At 41.2% G+C, this 26488-nt stretch overlaps 2 protein-coding genes across 5 annotated transcripts in view; one reads left to right on the top strand and one right to left on the bottom strand.

Annotated features, from left to right (window-relative positions):
- slc4a5b (solute carrier family 4 member 5b) overlaps positions 1–13238 on the top strand; it is a 41239-nt gene extending 28001 nt beyond the window's left edge. The window contains exons 16-28 of one of the 3 annotated variants that reach the window (XM_034297028.1): positions 1528–1618; positions 2367–2425; positions 3715–3906; positions 4145–4258; positions 4512–4625; positions 7666–7827; positions 8061–8239; positions 8366–8438; positions 8514–8582; positions 8685–8858; positions 9357–9527; positions 10963–11015; positions 12289–13238. In XM_034297028.1, the coding sequence (XP_034152919.1) occupies positions 1528–1618; positions 2367–2425; positions 3715–3906; positions 4145–4258; positions 4512–4625; positions 7666–7827; positions 8061–8239; positions 8366–8438; positions 8514–8582; positions 8685–8858; positions 9357–9527; positions 10963–11015; positions 12289–12562 (1725 nt within the window). In that variant the 3' untranslated portion in view covers positions 12563–13238. The remainder of the gene's footprint in view (positions 1–1527; positions 1619–2366; positions 2426–3714; positions 3907–4144; positions 4259–4511; positions 4626–7665; positions 7828–8060; positions 8240–8365; positions 8439–8513; positions 8583–8684; positions 8859–9356; positions 9528–10962; positions 11016–12288) is intronic. The other 2 variants (XM_034297029.1, XM_034297030.1) reach the window with 2 other exon arrangements.
- Positions 13239–19638: 6400 nt separating this feature from the next.
- vps37bb (VPS37B subunit of ESCRT-I b) lies at positions 19639–26197 on the bottom strand. Of its 2 annotated transcripts, none has more exons than XM_034296786.1 (4): positions 25824–26197; positions 21801–21972; positions 20336–20487; positions 19639–20240 (listed from the first exon to the last, which is right to left on the bottom strand). In XM_034296786.1, the coding sequence occupies exons 1-4, from the start codon at positions 25926–25928 to the stop codon at positions 19809–19811; spliced, it is 861 nt and encodes a 286-aa protein (XP_034152677.1). In that variant the 5' UTR covers positions 25929–26197; the 3' UTR covers positions 19639–19808. The 2 variants fall into 2 exon arrangements, with proteins under 2 accessions (XP_034152677.1, XP_010876513.1); XM_010878211.4 differs by having other exon boundaries at positions 20405–20487; positions 25824–26027.
- Positions 26198–26488: the final 291 nt, after the last annotated feature.

Here is a 26488-nt window from a genome sequence, read left to right as displayed (position 1 = left end):
TTTTCCATCGTTCAAAACTCAAAGGCGACAGCTTTACCAAAATCTCGCACCACCTCTGTGTGTTGTCATGGTAAAACATGATTTTGTGTGGGAGAATAGCCGTACTGTCAATGAAATTTGGCAGCCTTGCATACTGGACCACACGGGTAACGTCAGAAATACAACTGGATCCTAGTTTTCTTTTACACCCAAGCATGTCAAAATATTTTAATAAAACGTAATAACCTCAAACATCCAATCCACATATATTTTCTAAACTTTTCAGGTGACTTCTAGTAGCCTAGAATTACAGATTTATTTAAAGAGTGTTCGCGAGACAAAGGAATGTTCACCGGTGAAAAGATCATCAGATTACAAAAACATTGGGCTATATACGCAATGTACATGGAAAATGTACATATTTAAGTCACTAAAAATATAAATATATGAACGTGAAGACTTTGGATCAGTGACAGCAGTAGAGCCCATACAGCTGGTCGAGAGGAGGAGGTCGAGAGGGAGATTAACGATGTGGCGTCAAGGCAAGGTTGGAGGAAAAAATAATGTGACAAGGCTGTAATATATACAGCTCTTTTTTCTTTTTTGCAAGTCTATATTAACAAGAATTTGGCATAACATCGAAAGTAGACAACAATAATATTCACTGCTATTAATTATATAGCTGATGAGTTATTTCATATTTCCTTTTAAATAACATGCTAATAGGTCTATGTTAAGAAGAAATATATTGCTTATATATTTTGGTTGATATTAGGGAGTATATTGTAGCGTGCATTAGCTGCTCAATTGGACATGGACAACAGGGCAGATATAACACAAGGCAGATTTAATTGTTGTATTTTTCAAATGTAGCCACATATTATATAAAGTATTTCACTGAGGGGCGTCTGGTTGAGTGCAAGGGTTGGGGTACCACCTTTGCCTAATTTTGAGCCAGGAAAACCCCTGTATGTGTGTGTGTACGAATGTATGTATATATACAGTCTATATATATATATAACGAGGCGGTCCTCAAGGCAGAAGCACAGGGGGCAGGCAGGCTCGGGGTCAGGGACAGAAGGGGTTCGGTAACTGGGAAGGCTGAGCAGAGAACGGGTAACAGGAAACTTAATTTCCCAACAACAAAATGGTGGCTAGTGAAAATGTTGAGTGGCTAGTAACCTTGGAAAACCACTAGCCACAGTGGCTGGTGAGCCAAAAGGTTAATGTAAAGCACTGCACACTTTTGTAACTATTCAAAATCCTACTTTCCTCAAACCTAACCTTATCTCCTAATGTAAAAATGGCCTGCTGTGGTTTCTGGACAAGCACACACACACACTTCACTTTTCTTGCACCACAGAAGTGGAATAATCTGCAAAATGAGCTCAGACTTTAATGCCTTGGCTGTCCTTGAAAGAATTTAGAGCACCACTGGAGATTTTGTGTGAAGAAAATGTTAGCCTGCAATTAAAAAAAGTTTTCTAACATATATTGTACACACCGACTTAACTGTGAAGGGTCTTAACTGTCATTGTGTTATTTCAGGTGGGATCCTTCAAATACTATCCTATCAACCGTGGCTTCAAGCCTGACTACATTACCACATACAAATGTGAATGTATTGCACCAGACCAGGGTGAGCCTTGTTCCACTCCATCCTCTTCTTCTGTTTCTCCTCATATCATTCTTCTTTCTGTCATCTGTCATTTACCCTCCCTCTTCCTCCATTGAGAGCTTTACTAGCACTGACACCTGTGAGGTGCATTATTGCCCTCTACTGGACAGTCTAAGAAGTGCACATCCTGGACATGTTATTCCAAACAGTTAGGTAGTATCGCCTGCTGTGTGTGTTCTTTCCTAACTATTGTAATTGATGTGTTTCTGCCTCTATCTATCCCTCTTATGCTCTATCCTTTATCTCGCTCTTCTTCCTTTCTCTCTCTGGCTGCTATCTGAGTGAGTACACCTCTACTGCTACTACATGCTACAAACCTGTCATGTTACCATACATGTATACCGTCTGTAGCTGGCATGATGTCATGTTACTATACATATATACAGTCTGCCTGGCATGATGTAATTTTACTATATATGTATACAGTCTGCAGCTGGCATGATGTCATGTGACTATACATGTGTACGTTCTGTAGCTGGCATGATGTCATTTTACTACACATATATACAGTCTGTCTGGCATGATGTCATTTTACTATATATGTATACAGTCTGTAGCTGGCATGATGTCATGTTACTATACATGTATACAGTCTGTCTGGCATGATGTCATGTTACTATACATGTATACAGTCTGTCTGGCATGATGTCATATATCTGGGAGATCTGACCTGTCTCTCTCTCTATTCCTCTCTTTCCTTCTCTGACAGCCACTGCGATGGGTTTCAATGCTTCAGTCCCACTAGCGGACGATAACATGACCGATTTGGTAAGTGGCCCTGGACTTAACAGACTCTCACAGGGTTGACACATGACATGTCTCTACACTAGCACTATTTCCTTAACATGGTCACATGACGTCTCTACACTAGCACTATTTCCTTAACATGGTCACATGACATGTCTCTACACTAGCACTATTTCCTTAACATGGTCACATGACATGTCTCTACACTAGCACTATTTCCTTAACATGGTCACATGACATGTCTCTACACTAGCACTATTTCCTTAACATGGTCACATGACATGTCTCTACACTGGTACTATTTCCTTAACATGATCACATGACATGTCTCTACACTGGTACTATTTCCTTAACATGGTCACATGACAAGACTCTACACTAGCACTATTTCCTTAACATGGTCACATGACATGTCTCTACACTAGCACTATTTCCTTAACATGATCACATGACATGTCTCTACACTGGTACTTTTCCCTTAACATGGTCACATGACATGTCTCTACACTAGCACTATTTCCCTAACAAGGTCACATGACATGTGTCTACACTAGCACTATTTCTTTAACATGGTCACATGACATCTCTACACTGGTACTATTTCCTTAACATGGTCACATGACATGTCTCTACACAAGCACTATTTCCTTAACATGGTCACATGAGGTCTCTACACTAGCACTATTTCCTTAACATGATCACATGACATGTCCCTACACTGGTACTATTTCCTTAACATGGTCACATGACATGTCTCAACACTAACACTATTTCCTTAAAATGTTCACATGAGGTCTCTACACTGGTATTGTTTCCTTAACATGGTCACATGACATGTTTCTACACTGGTACTGTTTCCTTAACATGGTCACATGACATGTTTCTACACTGGTACTACTTCCTTTACATGGTCACATGACATGTTTCTACACTGGTACTATTTCCTTAAAATGGTCACATGAGGTCTCTACACTGGTTCTAATTCCTTAACATGGTCACATGACGTCTCTACACTCGTACAATTTCCTTAACATGGTCACATGAGGTCTCTACACTGGTATTGTTTCCTTAACATGGTCACATGACATGTTTCTACACTGGTACTGTTTCCTTAACATGGTCACATGACATGTTTCTACACTGTTTCTAATTCCTTAACATGGTCACATGACGTCTCTACACTGTACAATTTCCTTAACATGGTCACATGACATGACTCTACATTGGCATTAGTTCAATTTCTGTACTGCCCTGTATTCTCTCTGTCTCGCGCGCGCTCTCTCTCTCTCTCTCTCTATCTCTCTCTGCAGTATAACATTACAGGTCTGGACTGGAGTCAGCTCAGTAAGAAGGAGTGTGTTAAGTATGGTGGCACCTTGTTGGGGAACGCCTGCAAGTACGTCCCTGACCTGGCGCTCGTATCCTTTATCTTGTTCTTCGGGACCTACTCCATGACCGTCTCCCTCAAGAAGTTCAAGACCAGCCGCTACTTCCCCACCAAGGTAATAGATGCTGAGGATACAGACCATGTGACCTGGGTCACATGGGTCACTAGGGAACACAGGACACAGTCTTGGATGTTCTTTTGGGGTGATAGTTAGGTTGTGTAAACTCACCCTTATCCTATGCCTCAGCTGACCTCTCCACCCTCTCATCTCCCCCCCTCCCTCCCCACCCCCTGCCTCCCCCCATCCCTGACCCTCGTTGTCATCGGTCAACCTCCTGGTGTCTGTGCTCCAGTGTCGGTCCCTGATTGCTGATTTCTCCATCATCATCTCCATCCTGGTATTCTGTGCAGTAGACTTCCTGTTAGGTCTGGAGACTCCCAAACTGCACGTGCCTAGAGAAATTAAGGTCCTCCCCTTTTATCCCTTCCTGCCTCTACTTTCACTCTCCTCCTTTAGTTTTATATCTTGCTTCTTCCTGAAATTATCAGAATAACACTTTACTTGATTTGGAGCCAACAACAGTCTCTAGTCTTATTTATTTAACCTCTCGGTTTTTGTTTTTGTATCTTTCTGCCGTTTTACGTCTATCTCTACCACCTCTGTGTGTGTGTGTGTGTGTGTGTGTGTGTGTGTCTGTCTGTGCATGTCGGTGGGCCTAGCTGAGGAAGCTGATCAGTGATTTCTCCATCTTCATGTCAATCATGACATTTGTGGGTCTGGATATGCTTATAGGGCTGGACACACCCAAACTAATTGTACCTACAGAGTTTAAGGTATTTCTTATTCTTAACCCAATGTACGTAGATGCATGCTTTGTGTGATTTAACCTGTATTTGATAGTAGGTATATACTATAGGTTTGTTGATTTAGCATTTCGTGATGCATGTCATCTTGAACAGTCTGTGTAAACTACATGTTTCTTGTGTTTATGTCTGTGTGTTTGTATGCCTGTGTGTATACTGTATCTGCATGTGTGTGTGTATATATACAGTATCTATAAGTGAATACACCCCTCACATTTTTGTAAATATTTGAGTATATCTTTTTATGTGACAACACTGAAGAAATGACATGTGGGGTAGGCAGGCACAGCCATTGTCAAAACACAGCCATTAATGTCTAAACCGCTGGTAACAAAAAGTGAGCACACACCTAAGTGAAAATGTCCAAATTGGGCCCAAAGTGTCAATAATGATGGTGGCAAAGTGCCACCATCTTTTTCCAGCACTGCCTTAACCCTCTTGGGCATGAAGTTCACCAGAGCTTCACAGGTTGCCACTGGAGTCCTCTTCCACTCCTCCATGACGACATCACAGAGCTGGTGGATGTATGAGACCTTGTGCTCCTCCACCTTCCGTTTGAGGATGCCCCACAGATGCTCAATAGGGTTTAGGTCTGGAGGCATGCTTGCCCAGTCCATCACATTTCTCTCAGCTTCTTTAGCAAGGCAGTGGTTGTCTTGGAGGTGTGTTTGGGATCGTTATCATGTTTGAATACTGCCCTGCGGCCCAGTCTCTGAAGTGAGGGGATCATGCTCTGCTTCAGTATGTCACAGTACATGTTGGCGTTCATGGTTCCCTCAATGAACTGTAGCTCCCCAGGGCCGGTAGCACTCATGCAGCCCCAGACCATGACACTCCCACCACCATGCTTGACTGTAGTAGGCAAGACACACTTGTCTTTGTACTCCTCACCTGGTTGCCGCCACACACGCTTAACACCATCTGAACCAAATAAGTTTATCTTGGTCTCATCAGATGTCAGCCATGCAGACCAATTTGATGCAGTGTGCGGCATATGACAGGCTGACCCCCCACCCCTTCAACCTCTGCAGCAATGCTGGCAGCACTCATACATCTGTTTCCCAAAGACAACCTCTGAATATGACACCGAGCACATGCACTCAACTTCTTTGGTCGACCATGGTGAGGCCTGTTCTGAGTGGAACTTGTCCTGTTAAACCACTGTATGGTCTTGTCGACCGTGCTGCAGCTCAGTTTCAGGGTCTTGGCAATCTTCTTACAGCCTAGGCCATTTTATCTTTATAAGTTCTGTGCCATGCTGATCTTCCAGTGACCAGTATGAGTGACTGTGAGAGCGATGACACTAAATTTAACACACCTGCTCCCCATTCACACCTGAGACCTTGTAACATTAACGAGTCACATGAAACTGGGGAGGGAAAATGGCTAATTGGGCCCAATTTGGACATTTTCACTTGGGGGTGTACTCACTTTTATTGCCAGCGGTTTAGACATTAATGGCTGTGTGTTGAGTTATTTTGAGGGGACAGCAAATTTACACTGTTATAAAAGCTGTACACTCACTACTTTACATTGTAGCAAAGTGTAATTTATTCAGTGTTGTCGCATAAAAAGATATACTCAAATATTTACAAAAATGTGAGGGGTGAACTCACTTTTGTGAGATACTGTGTATATATATGTACACACACACACAAACCTTTTTGAAACAAGCCTTTTTTGTTTTCATCTTGATGATTACGGCTTACAGATCATGGAAATCAAAAATCCAGTATCTCAAAATATTAGAATAGAAATTTACAATACAGAAATGTCCACCTGAGAAGAGCTCTAATCAGCTAATTAACTCCCTGAGCCTTCAATCTCTCAGGGTGTTTCAGTACACACAACCACAATCATGGGGAAGACTGCTGACTTGACAGTTGTCCAGACGACACTCAATGACACCCTCCATGAGGAGGGTAAGCCACAGAAGGTCATTGCTGAAAGGGCTGGCTTTTCGCAGAGTGCTGTATCAAAGCATATTCATGGAAAGTTGACTGGAAGGGAAAAGTGTGGTAGGAAAAGGTTGTCAAGAGAGGATTGTCAAGCAAAGCCGATTCATGAACTTGAGGGAGCTTCACAAGGACTGGACTGAGGCTGGAGTCAGTGCATCAAGAGCCGCCACGCACAGGTGTGACCAGGAAATGGGCTACAAGTGTTGCATTCCTAGAGACAAGCCACTCTTGAACCAGCCCACAGTGCCAAAACAACTGGGAACTGGTTTGCTGCCCATGGTATTACTGTGCTTGATTGGCCAGCCAACTCGCCTGACCTGAACACCATAGAGACTTTATGGGTTATTGTCAAGAGGAAAGTGAGCTGAAGGCCGTTATCAAAGCAACCTGGGCCTCCATAACACCTCAGCAGTGCTACAGGCTGATTGCTTCCATGCCACGCCACATTGATGCAGTAATTCATGCAAAAGGAGCCCTGACCAAGTATTGAGTGCATGAAATTAACATACTTAGGAAACCTTTGCAGGTGTTTTGAGTTAATTAGCTAATTAGACCTCTTCTCAGGTCAACATTTCTATAGTATACATTATTTATTCTAATATTTTGAGGTACTGGACTTCCATTCCATTTCCATGAAACTTCCTAGCCACTGAAATTCAACACTACTGTTGTTTGCTCCTTGGGGTTTAAGGCCGGGTGTCTCTGTAAAGCACTTTGTGACAACTGCTGTTGTAAAAAGGGCATTATAAATACATTTGATTTGATTTGATTTAATGGGCTTTAAGCCATCATCATCAAGATTGAAACAAAAAGGTTTTGAAGTGTTTCATTTCATGAGGAATTAATCAATATTTGAATTACAGAATAAAATGTACTTTTCCACGATTCACATTTTTCGAGATGCACCTGTGTATGTGTGCATGTGTGTACGTGTGTATGTGTGTATGTGTGTATGTGTGTGTTGCGTTGGGAGGTATTCAGCACCATACTCCCCGTGTTAATAAAGGTTACATCAGTAAATGTATGTGTGTATGTGTGCTGCATGTGTGTAGCCAACACGTCCAGAACGTGGCTGGTTGGTGATGCCGTTTGGTAAGAATCCATGGTGGGTGTATTTGGCCAGCTCCATCCCTGCCCTCCTCGTCACCATTCTCATCTTCATGGACCAACAGATCAGTGCTGTCATTGTCAACCGCAAAGAAAACAAACTCAAGGTACTGTGTGCCATGGGATCACAACCATCTAGTGCCTGATTCACTCAGGCCCCTTCCTCTGCAGCAAGATTAGGCCATCAACATCTCATGTCCATTGCATTCTGGTCAGGTCTTCAGAAAAACAGGCAAATCATTTGACAGTGACAATGGAAAAAACAGCAAGAAACACAAAGGAAAGATTAAAAGGCAGTATTGCTGTCTGCCCCCTCCCTTCCGCTATACCCCTCCAACAGAAAGGTTGTGGCTACCATCTGGACCTGTTCTGGGTGGGTATTCTAATGGCAGTGTGCTCCTTCCTGGGTCTGCCCTGGTACGTGGCTGCCACTGTCATCTCCATCGCCCACATCGACTCTCTGAAGATGGAGAGCGAGTCCAGCGCCCCTGGGGAGCAGCCCCAGTTCCTAGGCGTCAGGTATGGAGAGTGTGGAAGAGTGGAATGTGCATTCATGTGTGCATGCGTGTAGATATATTACTTGTGTGTTATAATGAGAACATAGATTAACAATATGTTTGTGTGTGTGTGTGTGTGTGTGTACAGAGAGCAGAGGTTGACAGGGATTATGGTGTTTGTTCTAACTGGAGTCTCCATCTTCCTGGCTCCTATCCTTCAGGTAAGTCAGTGGGAGACTGGGCCTGTCTGTCCCCTGCAGAGGGTGTGTTGTTAACTGGTGTATGTCTTCCTCCAGTACATCCCCATGCCTGTTCTCTATGGGGTCTTCCTCTACATGGGAGTGGCTTCACTCGCCGGAATACAGGTATGTATGTGCGTGTTTACAAATGTACATGTGTGTGTGTGTTTGTGTTTACACGTCCACGCGCGTGTGTTTATACCTGCTGTCTTCCTATTTCCCTCCTAGTTCTGGGAGCGTGTTAAGCTGTATCTGATGCCAGCCAAACATCAGCCAGACTTCTCCTTCCTGCGCCACGTTCCGCTTAGGAGGGTTCACCTCTTCACCCTGGTCCAGATCATCTGTCTGGCTGTCCTCTGGATCCTGAAGTCAACTGTTGCTGCCATCATCTTCCCTGTTATGGTGAGAGCTGTGTGTGTGTGTGTGCGCGCGCATGCGTGAGTGTGTTTGCGCACGCATGTGTGGTTCACTAAATTAATAGGGATATTCAGAATATTTCAATGTCACGCTTGTGGAAAAATAAATGTGTTGGTCTTAAGTGTTGGGGTTACATGTCCGATTACTGATCTCTCCTGTCCATTAGGGACAGACTGGCTGACTAGTTACTGATCTCTCCTGTTCATTAGGGACAGACTGGCTGACTAGTTACTGATCTCTCCTGTCCATTAGGGGCAGCCTGGCTGACTAGTTACTGATCTCTCCTGTCCATTAGGGGCAGCCTGGCTGACTAGTTACTGATCTCTCCTGTCCATTAGGGGCTGTGTGGAGAATGTGCTTCAGTACTCTTTAGTGTCTTGATTTCAAGAACATTTGCAATGTTTCAAGCCTTTCATTTATTTTGTGTTATTTCTAAATGTAAATAAAGTAATGTGTGTGTATGTGTGTAACCTTTTTGTGTAGATCCTGGGCCTGATGGTGGTGCGTAAGATGATGGATATGATGTTCTCTCAACACGACCTTGCCTGGCTGGACGACATCCTGCCGGAGAAGGACAAGAAGGAGAAAGGGGGCAAGAAAAAGAAAGAAAACAAGAAGTCCAGAGCAACAGCAGAGACAGAGAGTGATGAGGAGGTGAGATAAGGACTAGCACACACACACACACACTAATTAGCATACAAACAAACACACAATAACTTGCAGATAAAGACCCATACCCACACACTAACTAGCGCTAACAACAACAAAACACTAACTAGCACACAACATAACACACAAAAAATACACATTTTCTAGCAGACACACACTAACTGGCAGACAAACACATGCACCCAAACCCTAGTGGCAGGCTGTTGGAGGAGGATGTATTTTGCCTGTGGTGTGGTGTGTAGGAGTGGCTCCATCTGTTGTGTTTAGTGTAGATATCAGTTTGTTGTTCCTCAGCCTGTTTTCTCTGACTAATACCTCTCTCCTTTTTCCTTTCTCTGGCCCACAGTGTTGCTGAAAAGGCACTGTATAAGACTTACTACTGTCTATTTTGTTTATCAATCTCCGTCTGTCTGTCTCCATCTCGGTCTATCTTTCTGTCTGTCATGAACTCTGTCTCTTTGACCTGCATCAGGCAATCCTCTCTATGTAGTAGTTCACCCTTTATCCTGTGTATATGATGAATGAGATTTGATTTGACTTGATTTTATGATTTGGTCATTTTTGCTTGAATTTTAAGCATGCAGTGTGTGAGTGTGATCTTGCATGTTTATTTTGGGGCATCATTCCTCAGTTCCCTGTTTTTCCTGCTGATTGATTCCCCCCGGTTCACCCCTGTGTCTCTCAGCCCAAGAGTCCCCTTCCTCCTCCAGTGAAGATACCCATGGACACTATAGACCCGACCACAGACCCCGCCCCCTCTGTAACCCCGCCCACCCAGCTCCCCTCCTCTGACTGTGAGTAAACCAGTGTGACTGTTGTGCGAATGTAGACTGTTGTGCGAATGACCAGTGTTGGGGAACGTTAGTTTTAAAAGGAACTAATTACAGTTAGTAGTTACAGATCCTATAACTAGTTACTCGCAGTAAAACATTAGGTGTTAAGTCCTTTGATTCTGCATCCACATGTTGGTCAGTTATGGCCAGAAGACACATTTAATGGGTTGTATTGTAATCACATAGTCAGGTATTGTATAGTTTGTGTAGGTCACCAGTATATAACAATATCAATCATTATTGATCATTTATCAATCTATTATCTCAAGTACACCATGATGAAAAACAATATTTGCGTTTAGTTCTTAAATCAAGAATTATGTTACAGTACTCTTTACCGTTACAAAGACTTTGTACTTTGTAACGCGTTACCCCCAACACTGTGAATCACTGTCTGAGGTTGTTGTGTGACAGATGGAGCATACACTGTTATGGCGGAATTTCTCTGTCAAGAGCAACTAATATCCAATATTTTGTTATATAACACTGACGGTTTTATTCTTTTTTTTTGGTCCTCCCTTTTCGCCTGCCTCACCTGATTCTCTGCGGTGCCGTTCAACCCATACTATCTGTGTGTTTGTGTACAGGAGAAGAATGTTTACTCTAGTGTGAATCCTGATGACAGTGAGCTGGACCGCAGGTACTGTGTGCTCAAACTACACGTCCCATACAGTGATCTGATACACCCCCCGGGCCCCAAAACATGCACTGACCAGGTTGTTCGCTGCCAGCGTGACCACTCTTACTGACCACCACTCTTCACTATTTAGCAGATGTACATTTACTTTTAGCATTTAGTAGCCATGTTTTCACCTAAAAAGTAAATGCAACATTTTATTTTCCTATTAATGTATGAAATGTATTCTATAAATTGTATATACAGTATATTTAAGATAAAACACTGTTTCTGTAGATTGTTTGATGGTTGTTAGTTATGCTGCCTGTCATTGCCATTATATTATGCAACATTTCTACCCCTAAACATTGAACAAATCATCTGATAGACTTTACAGCCACAGGGAACACACTAGTCCGGACCATAAGTCTACTGTCCCTGGCTGCTGGAGCACAGTCTGAACTTTTTTTTTCTCAACATATTCTCTGATCTTCAGCACCTGCCTGAATCCACTGGATGTTGTGATGTTTTTTTGTGCTGTCCTTTGACTCTAGCGCAGATGTTTTTGAGAGCGGACTGAAGGGTGTTCAAATACCAGAGCTCATGCTCCTGAAAGCAATGCAGAAGTTGTTTTTTGTTTGTTTGTTTGATGATGCCTTCTATGTGTTGTTTAATCACTGTGTGTTGTGTTGCGTGGTCTGTTATACTAAGGTACAGTGGTTGTCTGAGCTTTGTTGGAGATGTCTATGCTATTCAACTGTATTATTTTGAAAATTATAAAACATCTCTGAAAATGGAGCAGCAGTCCTCTCCCTTTGCAGTCCCAGCTAATGCCGTCCCTGCTCTCGCAAGGAAAATAATTGCTGGACCCATATTTGTGTCTGGGACAACTCCTTAGAAATATGGAAATAGTCTAGTTGAATTACGATTGGACTTTTGGTTGTTTCTTTTCAAATACCGAACAAACTTCCTATTCCCATAGAACATGCCACCTCCCCGCCAAATTATTTTACTGTCTGTTGTTGTTCAAACTCACCTCCTCCATATATTTCTAACCACCCCATAGCCAATTACATTTGCTATTGTCTGTCTGTGTGTCTTAGTGCATATGCTTGTGCATGCATGTGTGATCCCGCATTCAGCGCATTCTAGTCTGCATTGCTATTCAGGGGGTATGGTTGAGAAGTGTGAAACACTGTTTGCGTGTGCTCATGAGTGCGATTGTCTGTGCTCCCCAGAGTGAGAGCGCACGTGTGTGTGTAACCTGGGCTGTTCCACCTGATTGTTCCTCCCTCAGAATCACTCTGCACTTGAAGATCTGCCCCCCCTCACCTGCCCACTCCCAGGCGTGCCCCGGATCATCGTTACGCCCCCCTGTTCCCCAGCTGGCCATCCAGTTGGAGTCTGAGCACGAGGAGACTGAACTCTACCCGCGGGGTTACAACATTTACCCCCACAACGTCTGCCCTCTGAATGGCTGCCACCCGCCCTCTAAGACTCAAAAACCCCCGTACCACTATAAGCCCTCACACTCTTCCCCCCGTGACATAGACAGCGAAACCTTGCTGTAAGCTGACAGCGCATAGACACACAGACACACAACCCAAAACTATGCATGATTACTATTTGCCTCTGTTCTTTACACTTGTCTCAACTGTTATCTAAATTGACTTACAGCAGCGGGCGCAATCATTTTCATACTTATTCATTTGTTCTCACTCCTCATTGGAATCTAATGGCCAACTTGAGCATTGTAAGCACCAATGCCCTGCCAACTGGGCTAGACGGGACTCTGAGATTTGTCTTGTAACCCTAAGGTATCTGTTAGTTATCATAAGAAGACAAAGTATAGATTGTATGTACTCAGTAGCCCTCCACTCTTCATCAATTTAAATGAAAAAAAGAAACAACCAAAAATAGATTGATTACCTGATTGCAAAATGATCTGTACATTCATGAAATATACATAGAGATATAAAAACGTATGCATCGTAAAAAATAATGGTTTAAAAATGTTATTGTTCATCTGCATTTATTATGTATTTCTTTGTTCTTTGCATTCCAAGGTTGGGGTGAATTTAGAATTTCAGAAATGTTTTCAGTTCAATTAAATTCATGAATTGAAATTTGAATTTGACACACCACATAGGAAATGTACTTTAATTAAAAAAATAAATGTTTATTATATATAGCAGATATAAAAAGTAAACACACCCCTGTTAAAATGCCAGGTTTTTGTGATGTAAAAGAATGAGACAAAGATAAATCATGTCAGAACTTTTTCCACTTTTAATGTGAACAATTCAATTGAAAAACTAACTGAAATCTAAATCTTACAATAACCTGGTTGCATAAGTGTGCACACCCTCTTATAACTGGGGATGTGTGGGGCTGTGTTCAGAATTAACCAATCACATTCAAACTCATGTTAAATAGAAGTCATTACACACCTGCCATCATTTAAAGTGACTCTGATTAATCACAAATAAAGTTCAGCTGTCCTGACATTTTCTTAGTTGCATCTCAGAGCAAAAGCCATGGTCCGCAGAGAGTTTCCAAAGCATCAGAGGGATCTCATTGTTGAAAGATATCAGTCATGAGAAGGGTACAAAATAATTTCCAAAGCATTAGATATACCATGGAACACAGTGAAGATAGTCATCATCAAGTGGAGAAAATATTGCACAACAGAGACATTACCAAGAACTGGACTTCCCTCCAAAATTGATGAAAAGACAAACTGGTTAGGGAGGCTTCCAAGAGGCCTACAGCAACATTAAAGGAACTGCAGGAATTTCTAGTAAGTACTGGCTGTGTACTACATGTGACAACCATCTCTTGTATTCTTCATATGAATGGGCTATGGGGTAGGGTGACAAGAAGGAAGCCTTTTCTTACAAAGAAAAACATCCAAGCCTGGCTGATGTTTGCAAAAACAAACATCAAGTCTCCCAAAAGCATGTGGGAAAATGTGTTATGGTCTGATGAAACCAAGGTTGAACTTTATGGCCATAATTCCAAAAGGTATGTTTGGTGCAAAAACAACACTGCACATCACCCAAAGAACATCATACCCACAGTGAAGCATGGTGGTGGCAACATCATGCTTTAGGGCTGTTTTTCTTCAGCTGAAACCGGGGCCTTAGTCAGGGTGGTGGGAATTATGAACAGTTCCAAATACCAGGCAATTTTTGCACAAAACTTTCAGGCATCTGTTAGAAAGCTGAAGATGAAGAGGAAGTTCACCTTTCAGCGTGACAATGATCCAAAGCACAAATCCAAATCCACAAAAGCATGGCTTCACCAGAAGAAGATTAACATTTTGGAATGGCCCATCCAGAGCCCAGACCTGAATCCAATTGAACATCTGTGGGGTTATCTGAAGAGGGCTGTGCACAGGAGATGTCCTCGCAATCTGACAGATTTGGAGTGCTTTTGCAAAGAAGAGTGGGCAAATATTGCCACATCAAGATGTGCCATGCTAATAGACTTCTACCCAAAAAGACTGAGTGCTGTATTAAAACCAAAAGGTGCTTCAACAAAGTACTAGTTTAAGGGTGTGCACACTTATGCAACCAGGTTATTGTGAGTTTTTTATTTTTTCCTCTCACAGATTTCAGTTTGTTTTTAAATTGAATTGTTCACATTATAGGTCACATTAAAGGTGGAAAAAGTTCTGACATGATTTAGCTTTGTTTCATTCTTTTACATCACAAGAACCTGGCATTTTAACACGGGTGTGTAGACATTTTATATCCACTGTAACATCTACAATTCTAAATACCACTTAAAATATAACCTTGATTATTGGTGATTATTAGTGAGGAAATAGGAAAGTAGTTACAGATAAAACCAACATGATTGGGTCATCCCCAGAACTAAGAGCCAAAAGTCAAAAAGGGCTTTATCAAAAAGAGTTTAGTTTAAGATTACGTTTAGGCATCAATCAATCAATCAGTCAAATTACTTTATAAAGCCCTTTTCACATCAGCAGATGTCACAAAGTGCTTTTACACCTGGCCTTAAACCCCAAGGAGCAAACAACAGTAGTATTGAATTTCAGGCATAAGTTTAGCAGTTTGGTTTAGATTGGGGTTAGGATATTTTTTTTAAATAAATAAATCAAATTGTAGAACTGAGCATGGTTAGGATTGTGGTTAAACAATGACATGGCTTTTTGAACTATAATAGAATTGTAGCTTTTTCCAACTGGTAACTATGAACTTCCGATACACTGATAGTATATACATGCAGCTTACCTCAAAAATGCTAATTAACAAATATCTTATGTATATAATTATTAATTTCAAAAGCTTATGGAGTGTTTGATCTAATGCATTTTAGCATATGTATTTTTTTATAACATCTATTGAACTATACATTTTTATACAACTATAATTTTTAAAGATTTAATGTTTCAACTTGTGCAAAATTCTTTTCACATTAAGTTATCCATTTAAATTACCAAAGTCTAAATTCCAGAATTCACAACTCAATTCCGAATTGACCCCAACCTTTATGATTGTAAATGTATAAATGACTGTTGGAGCGTATGATTGACAGTTTGGATTGTAAAGATTTACATATGTGTGTCAATAAAATAGCACTCAATTACCTTGTCTGAAGTTTGTGATGGCTTTCAATCTGGAACGTCCTTTAATTGCAATCTAATTTTACAATGCTCTTAAATCAGTTATTCAGAGGAAACATTTGATAGCCTTTAACTCGGATACAAGCAAGGACAAAGAACATCAATATACACCGATCAGCCATAACATTATGACCACGGACAGGTGAAGTGAATAACACTGAAAATCTTGTTATTATGGCACCTGTCAGTGGGTAGGATATATTAGGCATCAAGTGAACATTCTGTCCTCAAAGTTGGTGTTAGAAGCAGGAAAAATGATCTGAGTGACTTTGTAAGGGTATGAATTACTTTGACAAGGGCCAAATTGTGATGGCTAGATGATTGGATCAGTGGATCCCCAAAACTACAGCCCTTGTGGGGTGCTCCCGGTCTGTAAAAATATATACTTTTATCTAATGGAATATACAGATTCTGAAATACAACAAGGTGTTGTGTACCTTTCTTTTCTTGCAATTTGGTTAAACTAAACAATCTGCACAGGTATCTTACAATAATCAAGCAGAACAGTGGTAAAACATTTATTGAATGTTAGTCTAGCAATTCACATTAGTTCCTAAGGGTTTGAAAATGGATTTACAGTTCCAGGAAAAAGAGCAATTGAAAATGTAGTTCATACTTCTTTTAACCTTACTTTGTTACATTTTCCTTGGTGCGGTAGGAGAGTGAATGAAAAGAACCCACTGTAGATGTACAGCCAGCTGTACATCTCTTCCTCACTAGGTGATGTAGTGTTAACACCTTGATCACACCTACAGCACTGCACACATAAATAATCTGGGTTTGTACGCAACAACATTTCCCCACTCCACTTTCATACAATTTCTTTCAAGCTGTCAGCACATTGAATTTGATGCAAACGATGAATGAATTGTACTCAACACAGCAGGCGCCTCCACCACCAAATGTTACAATGTGAGGACAGTGTTCCATGAATGTACTTGTGGGGTACCAAAATGCAATGGCGCTTTGTGATTGAGGCATTACAACCACAGTTTTAGCAATGTCACCAGTACAAATTCTACCATTACACTAGCCTCCTATAGCCAGTCATATCAGTAAAATTACAAAAATTCAGAAAACCACTCTGTAACACAACGAGCAAAGGCATAAATGACAACTTCACTGACTTAAAGAAAACCAGTTTGCATCATATTAACTTAATAGCACAAGCATTTCATAGGATTTTGCATTTTATGTACCCAGTACATTAGTGGGAGATGTACTGCTTTCTACATAGGCCTATACAGTGCTGCTTAGAAGTATGTTTTTTTAGTGTTCACTCTGAAATCTTTATTTAATCTAAACAGTGTTTATTTTTTATCTGACAACAGGTTTATGGTTACCAAGTAAGAGGAAATCATAAGTAGATTTCCTTTTTTTTATGGATTAGTGCATGAGTAAGAAAGTGAACCCTCAGTTGTATTGGTATCAAGTAAGTAAGTAGAATCAATTAGGTCAATAATTGGGTACCAAATGAACCAATCAAAGGAGGGATCTTTAGAACTCAGTTTGGACAGGACTGATAAAGAGACATGAAATCTGGTCAGTCAATGTAAAACGCAGAATGTCGAAAGGAAAGGACATCTCAAAGGACATCAGATGAAAGTAGTGAGAGCACATAGATGGTTATATAGCTTCCCCAGACCTAAAAAAGATCTGAGCTCATGTGTCCACTGTGAAGCAAATCATTTACAAATGGAAAGCATTTGATATGACAGCAACTGGGCATTGAAGTGGACGCCCATCCAAAATATGCCCAAGAATAATGAATCGGGAAAATGCCAACTCAAACTTAACATCTGGAGAAATGCAGACTTCCCTTGCTGCATTTTAGGTTACTGTGCTTCAACAATAAGAACACTGAATCAAAATGGGATTCAAGAGAGGGTTGCTAGGAAGAAGCCTCTGTTATCAGGAAAATATCTAACTGCTTGTCTTAACTTTGCCAGAGACTACAAAGACAAACCCAAAGGTTTTTGGGACTCCATTCTCAGGAAAGTCTAAAAGGTGCCTTTTTGGTAAAAAATCCAAAATCCAAGTCAAGCATAGTGGCAAGAATGTTTTCAAATCTGGACCTGGTTGACTGCACGTCATCAAGGTAACCATGAACTCTGAGGTACACCAAGAGATTCTTAAAAAGAATGTCAGGAATTCAGTCAAGGGGCTAAAGCTGGGCCGGAAATGGGTCTTCCAACAAGAAAAGGGCGAAAGCATTCAAGGAAATCCACCAAAGAATGTCTCAAAAGAAAGGCTTGTGTTTTGGATTGGTCAAGTCATTCCTGACAAGAAACCACTCAGGATGTGGCTGGACCTGTCCGTACATTCCAGACACCCCTCCAACCTCCCTCAGTGGGCCAAAATCTTTAGATAAGGATTTAGTTTATTGTAATATTTTATAGAAAAATTATGACCATCCCTGTAGGGTTCACAATTTCAAGCAGCACTGTAAAACAAGCACTAAAAAAATAACCTTGTGGGTAGTAAAAAAGATGCAATCATCATCGGCAGCAGTTCATTCAAATTCAGCAACCTGCTGGAAGGATAAACAACCCACCAACAATAAATAGGAAAACAAGCCACGCACGCCTTCATTTACTTCATGTACCGTAATACTACGCCACACAATTTCTCCATCAGCTGAGTTGGTGCATCTATGATTAGAAATAATTGATTCTGATTTAGCAGCAATTAAATTGCATGGAAATTATCACAAAAATAAGGGTACTATGATTTGACTGATTCTGCTCAAATAGTGGAAGGCCTTGCATAATAAGTCTAATAGATTAGGGAGGAAAAATGCATTACCAAAATCTTGGACGGACTACACCGTTCAAATATAATTCCAGTACAAATATGGCTGAAGAGACAATAACCAAAACACTAAAGCACTAAAGCATTATCCCTGTAAAATGTTAAACAAAATACCCCACAAATAACTGTTTTATTTGGTACGGAGTTGTAAAGGATATAAAAAATTGGGAATTACTAATTTTTTCATAGTTTAACAGAAACGTGATACACCAAACAAAGAAGAATGTTCAATGTTGGTCCTTCTGCACCATTTTCCAGTCCCACTTAAGGTAAAATAATTGTTGTTTGTTGTGTTCGATCGTTCCCTCTCCCACTTCAAATTCTGTTTACAGATTTGGTTTTTAAATTCTAAATGACTTTAGGAAATTAATTGAAAAAATACTTAGCATTACTTGTTTTTTGTTAGTTTTTTTACTTCAAATGTATTTTTGTACTTGAAATGTATTTTATCTAAACCCTTTAATGTTCCACTTTGAAGTATTGTTATTAGGCGATATGTGGAGAATGAACCAGAGTGCGGGAAATAATTAGATTAAGCATTGTATATTCCCATCTACTATTTGTTGAATAGTTATACTAGCTATTTAGTCCCAGCTATATTAATGATTAATGATACAAGCCTCCGTCCTTTAAAAGAAATATACAAATGGTAGGGTTGTTAAATATATGTTATGACACCAACAAATACCACCCACCCTGACCTCTGGGTTACCCATCTGCATACCCATACTCAGAGAATGAAACACCTCCAGTCACAGAGGGACATTAAAAAACCTTTAGCGTACAAAACCAACTATATACACACACACACACACACACACACACACACACACACACACACACACACACACACACACACACACACACACACACACACACACACACACACACACACACACACACACACACACACACACACACACACACACACACACACACACACACACACACACACACACACACACACACACACACATATATATATATATAGCTAGGTTTCCTTATGTTTTGGAAGATGAATCAGAAAGTTAGTCTAGGAATAAAAACCTACAGAGGTATCCACTCCTCACACACCACTGAGGCAGAAGCTGTTGTACAGTCTGTCTGAGGGCAGACAGCACGGATCATCTCACAGACGCCCGTCAGTCCGAAGGTGTCCTTGTGTGTGTGTGTGTGTGTGTGTGTGTGTGTGTGTGTGTGTGTGTGTGTGTGTGTGAGAGAGTGAATGAGGGTCTGCCATTGGTTAAGTAACCAGCCCTCCTTGATGGGTCGACGTCCCTCCTTCATTGTCAGGTCAAGGGTCAAAGGCATATAGGCCCCTTATCCTCGGCGTTGCTATGGAGATAGACCCCTTCTCATTGCATGATAAAGCCAGTCCGGGGGCTCAGACATGGTGAGGGAGAGTGTTGCTGAGGGGTTTGGGGGTATGCCTGGGACATGTTGGGCCCACTGGGACAGCCTGTAGGACCCAGGTTGGAGAAAGGCATGGGGGGGTAGGGAGTGACTGGGTAAGGCAGGCCACTGTGCTGGGGCTGAGGAGAAGGTGCTGCTCTGGTGGATTGTGGGGACTGAGCTCCATTAGTGTAGGGCGAGGGGGTCGAGGGGAGATCCTGGGGGCGACTGGGCTGGGAGGGGGTCTGCCGGGGCCGAGTGAGACCCTTCAGAACCAGCTCTCGGAGTTTGTCGATTTTGACGCGGCGCAGGTGAGCGAGACAGCGCCTCCGCTGATAGTCATCGATAAAGCAGTCCAGAGGCAGTTCCCCATCCAGGAAGGAATCTGCCATGTTCTACAGGGACAGCACAGTAAGGTGAGGTTCACACTAGCATGCAGTCTCAGAACAACATTTGAATAAACAAATACCCCGGAGTGAGTACGGTGTACCTGTAGGAGTAAATACAATGTGTATTGGTGTGTTTTTGTGAGAGTCTTGTGAGTGCAGTGGCGGGTCACCTCCGTCTCCTCCTCTATCTTGGCTCCCTCGGCTTGCAGCAGGGCCAGCAAAATATCCAGAGAACAGTTTCCTGAACCATGGTCTGAGAGAGAGGGGGGTGAACTGTTACACGAAAACCTGAATGAACACAGTGAATCCCTGTCCTGAATCTACGTAACAAATCTGATCTCTGGGAAAGGCCTGTAATGTAAGGGGACCTCTTAACTACCGTAGCTGTCTAGGCCATTCAGAGCATGTCAAAGCAGCATGGAGTACCAGGCAGCCAGGGGTATCAGCTCACAGCTGGCTGACAGAGTAGTCACCAACTGGCCATGCTAGAAAGGACAACAGAAATGGCATTGCTTTCAGAGCTACACAGGACCCTACGTTAAAAAAAATAAATAAAAAAAATAAAAAACTGCATTCCACATCGCAAAATCAGGAAGTAGATGGTATATAGTTAAAATTAAATATATATTTGGTTAAGATTTCCTTCAAGTACACTGCGATGTCACACTTTCCTCCTCCAACAATGAACCATGACGCAAAGCAGTCTGCTTTCAGAGAGAGACACTTTTGGGGACATCAGAATCCAAATTGGAATCAGCTAATGCTCATTGATTTTGTTACCTATGTGTTAATTAGCGGAGCGTTTCATTAGGGGTAAACTGGCTCATCAACCGGGAAATGTAGCATGACCACCAGAACGAATTTGGTCTACTGTCTCAGTACCTTCCTCCATTGACTGACCATCTATTTGAAAGACTTGCGCATGAACAAGATAAACAAATTATTTCAATTAGAAACACAACGTTTACCTAACTGAACATGGTATGTTTTAAACTCCTAAGCTAATTTTACAACCATATACCCATTTGACATGCTGATATAGGCTGTCACTGTCAAAGCCCTTAAATGCAATGTTGCCAATAATTCATGTCTTTGAATGAAATTATTATTGATGATTTTTTTTTTTCTTTGAACAATTTGCTCTCAGTTATATTCAAAATATTTTTGAGTGCATAATCATATTTACCTAGGGTGCTAATAACCATGGAGGGCACTGAATGATTTTAATTAGGGGTTGCATTTAAGGTTTGTGGTGGAAACCGTGGTTAGAAAGCCAATGTCCTTCCCTTCTTCCCATTGTGGTCACTGATAAAGTATTGGTATCTAGTAGTGATGTACATGTACTGCATTGGTACCTAGCAACAACCACTGACTGAACCAGCCAGACATGTAGATGGCACAGCACAGCTACCAATACCAGAAGGATGACAGGCATTTGATTGTCATTCAAATAGCAAAATTCACTGAGTGAAATGTAGACAAACTGGTATACAGGTGCAGCTAGTGCTTTTAAGAGGTTGGACTTGTTAAAGCTTTCACAGTGCGCCAGCGATCTAGGTGTCTTACAAAGCGTGGACTTGCGTAGCTGGTAGTCGTCATAGAGCTCCTGTAGGTGGCGGTAGCGAGAGGTGAGCCGGTTCTTCTGAAGGTCTAGACTGGGCTGCAGTTTAAGATTCTGTTCTGCCAGACTGATGTTACTGACCAGGGTCAATTCCTTCATCTGTTGCACCTCACGCATCTAACACAGAAAGACCAAGACCAAAAAAATAAAAACATACAAACACAGACACGGACATACAAAAGAGAGGGAGGGTGGAGTCACTACTTCAGACAATGCATGTAGACTGAAAAATTATAACTATTCCCAGCAATCCCTGCTCCTAGGCTTTTATCTAGGTGCTGATCTGTCAGGGATAAGAGTTTTTTGCAGCACTGACACAGCAAAATGTGACAATGGAGATGTAGTCTTTCCATCGGCACTGTGCATATAAGTATATTCATAAGGAGGCCAATGATTTCACACTTCTATAACCCCATTTTCCTTATTTTCTATGGACATACCACCCATGGGACACTAAAGCTTTCTCTGCCTTTGGGATCTATACCCTAAAGGTTTGGATTTCAAAATCAAAACAACTAATATGAGATTAAAGTTTGTTATTAACTTTTCCATGCCTTCTAACAGTCAGACCTATTTTATAGCTGACATATTTGTAATGGTAAATGATAATAAACCAAATGTGACCTCTTCAGTTGTATTTCTTATTATCATTTAGGTACTTCAAAGTAAAAGTATTTTCCCACGTGTTATTTTGTCCTACCCCTGTATAAAACAAAAAAATACTAAACTTAGGTTTTGGTGGGCTTAATGGGTACACCTATCCTAATTTAGTAAAACCTCTGAAGGGGCCATATGTAAGATTAACTGTACTACTGGCATAAATACAAGCATTAATGACCAGAAGACATCCGCAGTTAATGTTATAAGATGTTGTTTCAAATTTACCTGAGAAATTGCCGATTAAAAAACTCCCAACTGTTCATTGATCAGTTTGCACTGACATGTAGTCTCTTCATACTTGCTTTTGCCACTCAAAGTACTATTCCCCCCCATCCTAAACCTGGACTAGATAATACTACCCTGGATTCAATCAGTGAAGAAGAAAAGAGGACCAGTCTTATTATTGTTTAAATTCCATCTTGTAAATGTTAGACTGTACAAAGTGCCCCTTTAAATTCTTACATTTCAATTTTTCCCTCATTCATGTTCATTGTAGCACCTACTGTATATTTGACAAGGGAATACCATTCAATATTTCATAGTGATGAAGAATTTTGGCAAACTCATTACTGTTTAATGAAATCTTTCGGGAAATTTGAAAACTATTTTAGAATGGCATCACCGTGAGATGGTGGTGTGATCAGGGGGTGCTGATAATGGTTGAGCACGTGGTGGTAATTAACAAATACTGAACAGAAAGGCAACACGTTTGAACAGAAACTACATTTTGTTACAACATGCAACACATTTAAAACATATTGCTATCTACACTTCTGTTCTATGTGCTGTGGGCTCAATGTATCATCATGTTGACTAAAGAGGTGTGTGGGAGGTGTTAAACGTAACCACTGGAGTCTGGTTACGTTTAACACATCCCACTTTCCACAGAGCTTAAAAGTCATTGTCTTGGATCCTGGAAGTAGAAAGGAAACCTAAAACCCAACCACAACTACCATAGTTTGGAAACCCTGTGCTACCACATAGCAAATAAGAGGTTTTTTAAATTATATCAGGGCTCAATGTATGAGGCCAGTGGGTTTCAAACCTACTGGCCCCAAAAACATGTTTACTGTCCCTCCTTCCAAAAGTTGTAATTTATCAGTGTTACAACATATAACCAAATACTTCTGTTACTTAACAGGTTTAATTCTTTATGAAGTGCATTCTGGATATAGAAAACAAAAAAGTTCTATATTTCTTTCATCACATTTCTAACTATACAAATTAATAAAAAGATAAGTCAACAAAACATTTCACTAATCCCCGGGGAACAAGGCGAACGGCCAGTCCATCTTCGTTACTAGGTATGCGGTTGTTATAAGTCGTGCAATCGCCTAATGGGCATCTGCATGTACATTTCATTCTGACCAGTATGATCAAGGGCCCTGGAGACTGACTGACAGCCCACCCGCTTGGCTGTCATGCAGACTAGTGATGGGAAGTACTACTCACTGTACTGAGCCGGGATCCTTTCAAATCGATCAGTAAAAAGAACAAATCTTTCAACTCATTTCGTTTAATTCGTTTGGAGTCTTCTTTGGCTTCTCTGCGGTTTTCATAGACTATTCTGTAGTAGATCGGGGAGGAATTGGCAGTTTGTAGTCCTGGTCTCTTGGTGTCATTACCGTTTCTTACAGTAAACAAACTTTGCTCCCTATGGCATACTTATGCTATATATATCATCCAGGTAAAATGCGCATTCACAAAACAAGGCCCGCCTCGCCTAAGGAGATTGGCTGGAAGGCCCGTCACACAGAAGGCAATTAGCTGGAACGGGATTGCTGGAACAGAATTGGCTGGAAAGCAGGGCCACGCTATAAAATTGGCGCTGAATTGTATGTGTTGCTAAACAACTCTTAAGAGGGTCTCATTAGCTTACACCACATGTTTATGAGGGACAAAAAAAATTTTTTTACTGAAAAAACCCTACGAAGTGCAGATGTAAGGCTATCCTAAATTGAAATTCCTTTAAATGTGTATAAACTAAAGGCTGTTTTAATTGGCATAATGTGCATAGTGTTAATTAACCATAAAACGTATCACCTAAAGCCTTCATATATTCCCTAACACATTATCTCCTGAACTTTGTTTCATGGTTAGGCTATCTTCACATTCAAGCTACCCCAAGTATACAATTATTTAATGGTTATGCATAATTAGCCTTAACACTAAATGCATCTGTTCAACAGTTCCAGGTAGACAGACCAAATCAATTTTCACGTTGAGGTCATCAACTCATCCTTCTTAAATTTGTATCAATTATCATCATCATCATCTTCCGCTTATCAGGGGCCAGCAGTCTAAGCAGAGATGCCCAGACTTCCCTCTCCCTAGACACTTCCTCCAGCTCTTCCTAGGGGACGCCGAGGCGTTCCCAGGACAGCCGTGAGACACATCTCCTCCCGGTGGGACGGGCCCGGAACACCTTCCCAGGAAGGCGTTCCGGAGGCATCCGAAACAGGTGGCTCAAGCCACCTCAGCTGACCCCTCTCGATGTGGAGGAACAGCGGCTCTACTCTGAGCTACTCCCGGGTGACCGAGCTTCTCACCCTAAGGGATCGCCCAGCCACCCTGCGGAGAAAGCTCATTTCGGCCGCCTGTATCCCGGATCTTGTCCTTTCGGTCATGATCCAAAGCTCATGACCATAGGTGTCAGTAGGAACGTAGATTGACCGGTAAATCGAGAGCTTCGCCTTGCGGCTCAGCTCTTTCTTCTGTATCAATTATGACAATATTAAATCGACGTCCTTTGCATAATTATTCATTAACACTAAAACAGTAAGTCTTGAACAGTTCAAGCAAGTGACCAAAGAAAGTTTACTTCTGTAAATGTACTTTCTAGTTATGTTTCTGTAGCTTAATACCCGTCAGGCAAGCTTCCCAATTCCAGGTTGAAGCAACGACATGGCTGTTGACAAGGCGACAATGGTTGTCCATTGCCATTTTAGTATCTAGGAGTTCAGAATAAAGCAATAAGTACTCAGCTGGCTATTATAGATGCTTCGAAAAATAATATATATTGATACATAATGGCAGTAGAAAGCCATGGGATTATTGATCCTGTTAAAATAAAACGTTTAAGTTGCGAAATCTTTTGTCAAGAGTTTCTAATCCATCGTAGGTCTTTCCCGTTTGCCTGTTTCACAAAAACAAGGAGCAGTCACAATATATGTATAGGAACTATATTTTACGATTTATTTACTAATCTATACCTTTTCTTGGAATAATGGAATAAAAATCCTCCAGCGAACGTCGTTAGCTGCCTAGCTAGCTGCCTAGCCACTAATCATAACACAATAGGAACTTACCTCATCCATTTCTTTAACAATAGAATTCAGCTTTTCGTCGTCTTCAAGCATCTCGTTTAGCTGTGTCATGGTGAAAGAGCTGAATTTCTCAGTGAATTCTGCCATTTCTCCCACAGTTGTCGATCAGTCTACAGTTGTTTCGGGAACGTATTAGTAATGTTTGGATCAAAAACCGGAAATAAGAATGATTTCTGTCAAATCAGGAGTGAGGGTAATGTAACAAGAAAATGACGTCATCTGCCATCTGTTTCTTTTTGACCAGGGGAGATGGCTACTTTTGAAATAAATGTTATAATCTGCCAACACAATTAGAAAATAAAGTTATGTGAAGTTACCCCCGTGCAACCCACAGCTGGGATAATTACCATACTGTGTTCACGAAAGGCCGGCCCAACATAAACAAGAGTAGTAAAATAATCGCAGTTCATTGGTTAAGTAAAAGTCCCTAAATGTAGTGATGGGAAATCGAGGCTTTCTGAAGCATTCCAGGCTTTCGTCCAATTGGTCTGAAAAACTGATCATTGTCTCAAAGGTTTTGAACATACTGTACAGTGGTGTCACCTGCTGGTTAGAAAAAAAGATCATATGTTTAATGTTTATAAAGACTTGTTTTCCATAATATCCTACAAGATTTCAAATGGCAGTGGTTAGACGTGCGCTTTGCG

Source organism: Esox lucius, chromosome 14, assembly GCF_011004845.1.
Source record: "Esox lucius isolate fEsoLuc1 chromosome 14, fEsoLuc1.pri, whole genome shotgun sequence".
NCBI lineage: Eukaryota > Metazoa > Chordata > Actinopteri > Esociformes > Esocidae > Esox > Esox lucius.
This window is presented reverse-complemented; position numbering and strand designations above follow the sequence as displayed.

Coding starts and splice junctions, on each gene's coding strand:
- vps37bb (XM_034296786.1), bottom strand. CDS start 25,928: ATGGCAGAATTCACTGAGAAATTCAGCTCTTTCACCATGACACAGCTA. Junction 21,973..25,823: donor TTGTTAAAGAAATGGATGAG/GTAAGTTCCTAT, acceptor TTTCTGTGTTAG/ATGCGTGAGGTGCAACAGAT. Junction 20,488..21,800: donor GCTACGCAAGTCCACGCTTT/GTAAGACACCTA, acceptor CCTCTCTCTCAG/ACCATGGTTCAGGAAACTGT.